At 35.1% G+C, this 9863-nt stretch overlaps 1 protein-coding gene across 8 annotated transcripts in view; it reads right to left on the bottom strand.

Moving 5' to 3' along the window:
• The window catches only part of Erbb2ip (erbb2 interacting protein), a 125150-nt gene that overhangs the window by 15226 nt on the left and 100061 nt on the right, over positions 1-9863 (bottom strand). For all 8 annotated transcript variants that reach the window (XM_013015852.1, XM_013015854.1, XM_013015857.1 and 5 more), the window contains exons 20-21: positions 9145-9328; positions 5103-6648 (exon numbers count right to left, since the gene is read on the bottom strand). In XM_013015852.1, coding sequence (XP_012871306.1) covers positions 5103-6648; positions 9145-9328 — 1730 coding nt within the window. The remainder of the gene's footprint in view (positions 1-5102; positions 6649-9144; positions 9329-9863) is intronic.

The following is a 9863-nucleotide window of genomic DNA, read 5'->3' as shown; positions in this document are numbered from 1 at the left end:
TCCGGCTTTTTTCTTTTTGCTTATGTGGTGCTGAGGAATCGAACCCAGGGCCTCATGCATGCAAGGCAAGCGCTCTACCACTGAGCCACCTTCCTAGCCCCTCCATTGGTAATTTTTGAGGCCAAGGTCTTACTTTCAGCCTCGGCAAGCCTGAGTTGTGATCCTGTTACTTGTGCTTCTCCTTTTCTCGGGAGATGAAAAGCACAAACCACAGTACCTGGCCACTGGTTGATATAGAATCTCATGAACTTTTCTGTCCAGATTGCAATCTCAGGATACCTACCTCCCAAGTAGCTAGTTACAGGTTTAAGCCACTGTGCCCAGTTTAGATCTCTAATTTAAGTCATTAACTCTAATTTTACTTTGTGTTCCAAGCTCTTTGTACACCCTATTATCACGTTAAGTATGTTCAAAACCAATTACCTTTTCCTTTTGCTAAATCTTTCCACTCTACTACATTACTTCAAAGATTCCAATCTCTCTACTACTAATACTTCTAAAAAATAATATTTATGACCAGAAACCAGAAACCTCACTGCTTCTTGAATCCTTTATTTCACACAATCCCCACAATTGTAAACAACACTTTATCAGTCTTTCAGATTCATTTCCAATTTCAGCCACAATCCTAGCCAAGGCATATATTATTTGGCAGTTCATGACTGAACTTATTTCCTAAACGAACTCTTATCAGCTCATCTGGAACACTTTTGCCTGAGATATCCTAAAATAAATCTGCTATCATGTCAATTATCAGTTCAGAAAATGAAGTGGCTTTCCTCATGTTTACATTGTTCAACTGAAATTTTCCTTTTGGGCTTTTAAAGTTGTTCCATTCACTTCATATATCATACAAAAATGTTAAAGTAACAAGAGAAATATCATATTTGGTTTTTAATTTTTTTGGTGTTAGTTCTGGACTTGAACCCAGGGCCTGCTTCAGCTTTTGTGCTCAAGGCTAGTGCTCTCTCTACTCCTTAAGTCACAGCTACACTTCTGGCTTTTTTGGTGCTTAATTAGAGGTAAGATTATCATGGACTTTCCTGCCTGGGCTAGCTTTGAACCCCAATCCTTGGATATCAGCCTTGTGAGTAGCTTATAGGCATGAGCCACCAACACTTGACATAATTTTTTTTAACTTTTAATTAAAACAATTGTTTAAGCAGCATAACACAACCTATCAAAAAACTATTTTGGTATTCTAAATAAAAACAATTTTAATTGGCTGACTTTTAAAATAGTTTAGAGTATTATGAAGCTATGTTTATTGCAGCTCTATTTACCATAGCCAAGGCACAGAATCAGCCTAGATGTCCCTCAATGGACAAATTAATCAAGAAAATGTCCCCCCCCCCAATATATACACACACTATATACTGGGCTGGGAAGGTGGCTCAGTGGTAGAGCGCTTGCCTTGCATGCCTGAGGCCCTGGGTTCGATTCCTCAGCACCACATAAGTAAAAAGAAAAAAGCTGGAAGTGGCACTGTGGCTCAAGTGGTAGAGTGCCAGCCTTGAGCTGAAGAGCTGAGGGACAGCACCCAGGCCCCACAACCAGACCCCCCCAAAAAAATTCCATTTTGTGTGTATGTATGTGTGTGTATATACATATTCATATACTGAGTGTGTATGAAAGAATGGTATTGCACTATTTGTTTTCTGTGTTTTCTTTTTGCTAATCCTGGGGCTTGAACTCTGGGCTTGGGCACTGTCTCTGAGCTTCTTTTGCTCAAGGCTAGCACTCTACCACTTGAGCCACAGTGCTACTACTGGTGTTCTCTGTGTATGTGGTACTGAGGAATTGAACCCAGGGCTTCATGTATGTGAGGAAAGTACTCTATCACTGAGCCACATTCCCAGCCTTATGTTGCACTATTTGTAAAGACTTGGAAAAAACTATGGTAAGCAAAATAGTCAAGCCCAGAGAGACAAAGGATGTGTATTTCCCCTCATATAGGGAAGCCAAATTTAGCTTACAAACGCTTAAGTAAATATATTGGGTGGCATGCAAATGTATACAAATGTATACACTGAAATACAGCAGGTTCAAGAGACATCTCAAATAGTGTAATTCCTTAGAAAGCAAAAATCAAAATTCAGCAAAATAAAACACAGGAAGGGAGTACTTGAAAGGGGTGGGGTATGGTCAAGAGGGAAGGGGTAAACAAATGAAGAGAAGAATCCAAGGGACAAGACTCCAATTTATCTAACTAGAAATTTAAGAAGAGTAAGGGAAAGAGTGGGTAGGTGAGGGTTGAGTGAGTATATTGAAAAGGGTGACATTGATCAAGATATATTGTGTTCATAAACTGCTTTGTTAAAAGGCAGCTCCTTTCTACAACTAAAAAGAATAATTATACTAAAAATATGCACATCTATAGTCTTTCAGAATAAAGACTTTTTCAGTAGCAATGACCAATACTATTACATACATATGCTATATAAAAAGAAAATGATAGTAACAATCACTATCACATATATCAGATACTATTCTATTAGCTAACTTAATTTTTAATAACAATTCTAGAGTAACCCTTGCTTTGAACCTATTTTATAGATGAAGCAAGGTAAGGGAAATCTAAGTTTATTTTTCAATTAGCTTACTATGTATTAAACATAGTTCTTTTAAAAAACAACAACAATGGATTATAGATTTTATTAATATCTACCTAACAGGAAATTTTAGGAGAATAACTTTTTTTTATTGTAAAGGTGATGTACAGAAGGGTTATAGTTACGTAAGTCAGGTAATGAACATCTCTTTTTGAACAGTGTCACCCCCTTCCCTCATTTTCTCCCAGAGAGTAACTATTTTCTTCATGAAGTTTTTTAGTATCTGAGTGCTTCCTTTAAAAAATAAACTTTGATATCTTCTGATGGGTTGCTTTCATTTCTTGTAAGAAAATGTTATGCTATAATATATGAACAAATAAAGAGAAAAATTTAATTGATATTTCTTGGTTATACTCACATGCATTTACATATGTATACTTAATTTTAAGTACACGTAAATTTAAAAATAAGTCATTAGGCATGTAACTTAAATTGTGCTTCTATTAGTATAATTGTTTAACTAATGGATGAACTCTGTTACTTTATGGAGGGAGTTGCACTTTGTGGCTGAACAGGTAACAATATTTTAAGTACCTGGCTACACCTGGCTTTTAATTCCCTGTTTATCTGAGATATTAACTCTGATAAACGGGAATATTTGGTCCATATCATAGGATCAAACTGCAACACAGAAAGATTTCTGAACAGTAATGCTATGTAAATCCTATACAAGAAAATGGCTAGTTCTTTTTTTAAAAGATTTTTTTAATTTAAAGAGTTAACATAATTATTTTAAATTGTGGAACATCAATTTTTTTATAATATACCTGAAGATAAAATTTTTACATAAGCAGTCTCATATGTCAACGTTAAGACCAGAGAGAATAAAACATTAACAAAATCAGTTTACTAAAAAACTGGAGAAAATAAACTAGAAAAAATATGGCAGAGCTCTTAAAAGCAACACATATTCAAGATATTTGCTGGAAATAAGCTGGACGACATGACAACATACTCAACTGGCAATCTGAGAAGTCAATGGCTTGGCAACCACATTATGGGAAAGAGTATCATGTATGTATCTTTAGAAATAGGGAGTTGGCCTGTCGGCTGCAGATTTGTGTTCAGACAGTCTTCCTTGTTTTTCTCTGAAGGCCTCTCTTAGTTTCACTGAATTCTTACCTCTAAATAAGTATACAACCAGAAACTACTATCCTATGTTCTCCAAGAAACTGTACATCAAAAAAATCTCTTCCTCTAAATCTATAACTCCTTCTCTATGTCCAGTAATAATGGCATTTCTAGTAATCAGTTATTCAAGGTACAAATCTCAAGCTTTATCCCTTCACTCCAATGACTCAATATAGGAATATTTAAACAGAAGTAAACTCTGGTAAAGTCTGTTTCAGAACTGTCTCTGAACTCATTCCAGTTTCTCAACTCTACTTGAACAGTTCACATTTCATTTCTTAAATGAATCACTTAGCAGTTTCATAACTCGATTTCTTTAACTATATCCTCTTTCCCCTAAAATCCAGGTGCATACTGCAATCATCAGTTTACTTATAAAATAGAACTATGTTCAATAGTCTCAACCGTATGTACAGTTGCAGCTGAAATAAAACAAACAGATGGAAATGAAGCAGCAGATGTCCAGCTGCTCAAAGTTGAGAACCTCACTGAAAAGAGCTAACAATAACAGGCTAGAATTATTCAACTGATAGGCAATTAAGGATTTTTTTTAAAAAATACTGTTTAATAGAAACTAAACATGGGAAAGTAATAGAGAATGAACATAGGAAAAAATAAACATAGGAAAGATAATTCTTGAGTAAAGCCCACTGAGAGATATAAAGCTACATCTTAACTTTTTTTCCATATTTGGGTCCTATCACTATTATAATAGCAATTTTATAAACTATTCTTTTAACTCTTTTGAAAGATAAAGATCTACATATAAAGTTATACAGTGAGCATAAGCATTTACCAACTGCACAGAGCCATAAAATACTCATCTGAGTTCAAGTGTATCAGAAATGCAGATCAGAGAAGAATAAATGCCATGCCAGAGTCATCTGTGTCAGTGACAATGTTAGTTCATTTAACGTGGGACAAAAAAATCTTAGATGAAAAATGTACACTTGCAAGGGTTCCTGGTATTTTGTTAATTATATAGTAAGCTATTTTTATTATGCTGTATATAATATTTACATTATCAGTAATTATTGGCAGTCAGGTAAGAAAAATTCCGAGCAACAGTAGATATGTACATGAGTAAATCTAAAAGGTATACACATAAAGATATAAAGTGAGGATATAACCACTAGAAACACTACATAGTTAGGGACAAAGAAGCCTACAATAGCATCTCAACTCTCCTAGTTAAATTTAAACATGGAACTCTGTTCTTTGTACTAGAAAAAAGTTCCTATGAGTAGAAAATAATTTAGTCTTCTTTCACTTTTGATTTAAAAAAAATCAAGAATGCCAAACATTTCTAAGGAAAATAAGTTTAAAAAGAATAATTTTTAAAAATGTATGTTCAATTACCTTTTCCAACTTTTTGGCTTCAATGTGTCGAAGTACTTGTTCTCTCCAATCATGAGGAACTTTACTTTTTCCTGGAGGATCTAATAAAGAATGTTCAGAACCAACCCTTGCATTTGGTCTTCTCGAAGGACTAGTCCGTGAATAATTGAAGTCACTAACTGACATAGTTCTCTCTGGTATTTCGTTAATAGAAGGGCGAGCACTCTGAGGCCTTGACGCATTTGGACCATCCATGCTGTATGTTCGGGCAGAAAGAGGTCTCTGAGATCCTGACATCCCTGCAGGGTTTCTTCCCACTGAATGTAACTCTCTGTATGATAAATAATCTCCTTCAGGAACTTGGGCACGCCTTGTGGGACCTTGATCACCAAGATTTACAGAGGCTGTTGAGGACACACTACTTTGTCGCTGAATTGTAGTTCGATGAACTGCAGGAACTAGCCGGTCACTTGGTGAGATGGCCCACATTTCTCCAGGTCTTGCCGGACCAAGTCTCTGATGTAAATGGTATGCAGTATTAGCTCTAACATTGTTATGGTTAGAGAAATTCATATTGGCAGAATGTTTGGCGTAACTATGACTTTCTGTGCTTTCTGATCTAGGAAGGCGCTGAGGAGGAAAACTGACAGGCTCTATCTGGGGACTCTGTTTGGAGTGCCACAAAGTGTCTTTGACTGTAGCATTGCTATATTGTATATTATATTGTGGAGGACCATATGTTTGAGGTGTAGATGGTAAGCCACTTACTGTAGGGGCTCTTACTGTATCTGGCTCTTCAGGATTATGATTTGAATCAAACTTGAAAATTGCCTTTGAACCTGATATTAAATCAGAAGATGAAGAAGAACCAGTAAATACTTGCAATGGTTGATCATACAGTAATGTGGCAGACTTGCTCCTTACAATATTTTTCCCATCATTGGCAGATGTGATTTTACCTATTGTACTTGGCTCCTGAGGTCCATTATCACTAAGAATGTCATAAATTTTTAGCCCTCCAGAATCCATATTAGTTATGCTATGAGATTTCACAACAGATCCAACTGGACCACTCTTCTGAGGGGAAAGATTTTCAGTGCTCTTAGAAATACTCATGTCAACGGAAGAATTAGTGTCTTGTGGTTCTGTTGTATTAGGAGACTGTGGTGTTTCCTCAGAATGACCATTTACCTTATTTATGGATTCCAAATTAGGATACTTATTTCCATTTTGTAAGTGCTCAGTTTCCCTTTTAGAATTAATGTTCAAAAAGCCTGTTCCAAGGACTATATCCTGTGTTTTTGATCTTTCCATTATCTCTGGTTGAAATGTATCATTAGTCACAAGTTTATTAAGATTCATGTTGATATGGTCTAGTTTATGAGATTCATCAGATGTGGCTGTTGAGTCAACACCTTTCCCAATGAGAACTAATTGTTCTTCAATGTTCAAATCATAATGAGGTAAGTTAAAATCTTTTTTATCATGAACTTTGATTTTTTCTTCTGGTGAATCGTTTAGAATATCTCCATTTTGTAAGAGACTGTTAAAATTTTCATCTTCTTGCCTAAAACAAAGATAATTTATGAAAAAGTCAAGTTCTCTTGGTATGGGAGACCATTACTACCTAATTACAAGATGTCTACTAGCAGAAGTTAAAGAGAGCTGATAAAAGCCCAGACGATAAGTATTTATTATGCATGTACTTTATTGTGTATCAAAATACATATATCAAAACATTACCATAACCTATTTATATGTGTAATTTTTGCTGTTATATATTAATTAAATTTAAATAAAACTTGAGCAGTGGTACTCACTAGACACTATTGTGAAAAAGAACTATACAACTTGTGGGTGTGGACAGGTGGTTTGGGGACAGAGTGAGGGAAGGGGGAACACTGTCCAAAAAGAAATGTACTCATTACCTGACATATAACTATAACTCCTTTTTATATGATCTTTATAATAATAATAAAAAAATTTTAAATTGTCTCTCAGGGTACTTGGTGGCTTATATTTATAATCATAAATACTCAGCAGGCTGAGATCTGAGAATTGCAGTTTAATACCAGCTCAACCAAAAAGTCCATGAGATTGTTATCTTTAATTAACCACACAGAGGGGGAAAAAAAAGCTGAAGCAGAGCTGTGTCTCAACTGGTAGAGTATTAGCCTTGAGCAAAAAAGCTCTCAGGAATGGCGCGCGCACACACGCACACACACACACACACACACACACACCTCTATAGACAAGTAATAGACACACACACACACACCTCTATAGACAAGTAATAGACACGCACACACACACACACACACACACCTCTATAGACAAGTAATAGAAGTTATAGTAAATTATAGATAAGTAAAACTTACTGATAATATCAAGATTAATTTACTTGTCTATAACTTACTATTTTTTCTGCCCCTTTTCAATCCTTTCATTTTTAAAAACTGTCTCTCAGGGTACTGGTGGCTCAGGACTGTAATAATAGCTACTAAGCAGGATGAGATATGAGAACTGCAGTTCAAATCCAGCCAAACCAAAAAGTCAGTGAGACTTTTATCTCTAATTAACTACATGGGTGGGGGGAAGCCAAAGTGAAGCATATGCTCAACGTGTTTTGTCACAAAATGTTTTAATAGAGCTAAACTATGAAGAAAGTTGGAATTATGTATTCCCTTCTGTTCCTGAATCGTTTCATAAATATGCTAAAAAAATGAAAGGATTGAAAAGGGGCAGATAAATTGAAATAAAGATAGTAACTTGAATAATTTAGTAAAAAGGCACAGGACATTTTCATAGGTAATTATGAAGCTTTACATTAGCTATACATAACAATATTAAGTATTAAATTCAAATACACAGGCAAAGATAGTACATAAAACAAAGAACTGCACAACCACCCAAAGTTCTGTGTTAATTATGTAAAAATGATCAGAAGAAAAACTAAATCTGATAACTAGTATCAATGACTATAGTGCATTTAACAAATGTTTTATAAATGATGCTATTCCAAAATTATACAAAACATTTTATTTCTATTTGGTAGTACACAACATATTTGTGTCCTCTTGAATGTATCTTGTATTGCCATATGCATTGATTGCTTGATCAATCCTTACTTCGTAATATAAAAAGCATGATTTATAATATGCTATACTTTCCCAACAATAAAACAGTAAAATTGTTAAATTTTAAAATTAAGCATTAATTAAAAGCTAAGTGATTATAAACTAGTATTTTAAAACACTAGGTCATAGCCTAAAATTCAGAGAACAGATACAAATGATTAAATATAATTGCAACTACATAATACCTAAAGGCATTTTGAAACAAAAAATTCTTCCTCTTTGTAGAATGATATAAAATAATTTTCATTAGTATGCCTGTTCAGAACTTAGGAACAACTGAACTCTACATGACAGTTAAAAATATCTGTACTAGGGGCTGGGAAGGTGGCTCAGTGGTAGAGCGCTTGCCTTGCATGCCAGAGGTCCTGGGTTCAATTCCTCAGCACCACATAAGCAAAAAGAAAAAAGCTGGAAGTGGTGCTGTGGCTCAAGTGGTAGAGTGCTAACCTTGAGCTGAAGCGCTGAGGGACAGCACCCAGGCCCAGAGTTCAGGCCCCACAACCAGACACACCCCCCCTCAAAAAAAGACAAAAAATGTACTATTAACAGTTGGTTCATCAGCAGTCCAATCTTTCTCGTATGCAAACTCTAGCCAATAGACTGGCATGGTCTTGCATTGATCTTGCTTTGACAACCAAAGAGCTTAGATAGTACAAATTAACTTTAAACGTCCGCTAAATTCTTGGTTACAGGAATTGTTAACATTTACACTGATCTCCTAAGGTTTGTCATACAAAATTAAGGCTATGCCAAATATATACAGCTTGTCATGAACATTCAATGGTATTTCTCCAATGATGCAACATTTCTTACAAAAATAACTTCAACATAGGTTGTTCACTAATGAAAAGTATTGATGTATATTCATTTCATCAAGATTAACAATTATTGTACAAGTATTTAATTTTGTTATAATTTTCACAAACCTGATTCTGGAATTAGTATCAGTATGAGTTTGTTTCACTGGAGAGCAGAGTGAGGTGTCTTGACTACTATCAGTATTAAGAGAAACTGAATCAGACATCCGAGATGGGGAAGAACAATTGCTGTTATTCTGGTTGCTATTGTGTGTAACTTCATCTGATAAAGAATCTGTATCCTTTGTATCATCTGAAACAATAGAAAATTTAGTATAATGAAAAACTCACTAAGAACTTACTAGAAATGTTTTGCAGTTATGAATAACGAAATTTCTATCATTCTGATTCTTAACAACAGTTAAAACAGATTACAAGGATAAGATAATTAGAGGGACCTGCAAAAGTTCAATCTTAAATATATACCAAAAACCATCAGTTTTCATGTAATCAAAATTAGGTTAACAAAGAATTTGATTTAGTTTACTGACTACAACTGAAACTGTAAATCAATTAATAATTTAAAAAATTCTTGGGCTGGGAAGGTGGCTCAGTGGTAGAGTGCTTGCCTTGCATGCCATGAGGCCCTGGGTTTGATTCATCAGCACCACATAAGCAGAAAAAAAAAGCCAGAAGTGGAGCTGTGGCTCAAGTGGTAGAGTGTTAGCCTTGAGCTTAAGAGCTGAGGGACAGTGCCCAGGCAGAGTTCAGGACCCACAACTGGACACCCCCCAAAAAAAATTCTTGATGAAAAATTATAGTTTACCATCCTAAATTTATGTGGGTAA

This window comes from Dipodomys ordii, unplaced genomic scaffold (assembly GCF_000151885.1).
Source record: "Dipodomys ordii isolate 6190 unplaced genomic scaffold, Dord_2.0 Scaffold28, whole genome shotgun sequence".
Lineage (NCBI taxonomy): Eukaryota > Metazoa > Chordata > Mammalia > Rodentia > Heteromyidae > Dipodomys > Dipodomys ordii.
The sequence above is the reverse complement of the archived record's forward strand: the minus strand, read 5'-3'. Positions and strand labels throughout refer to the sequence as shown.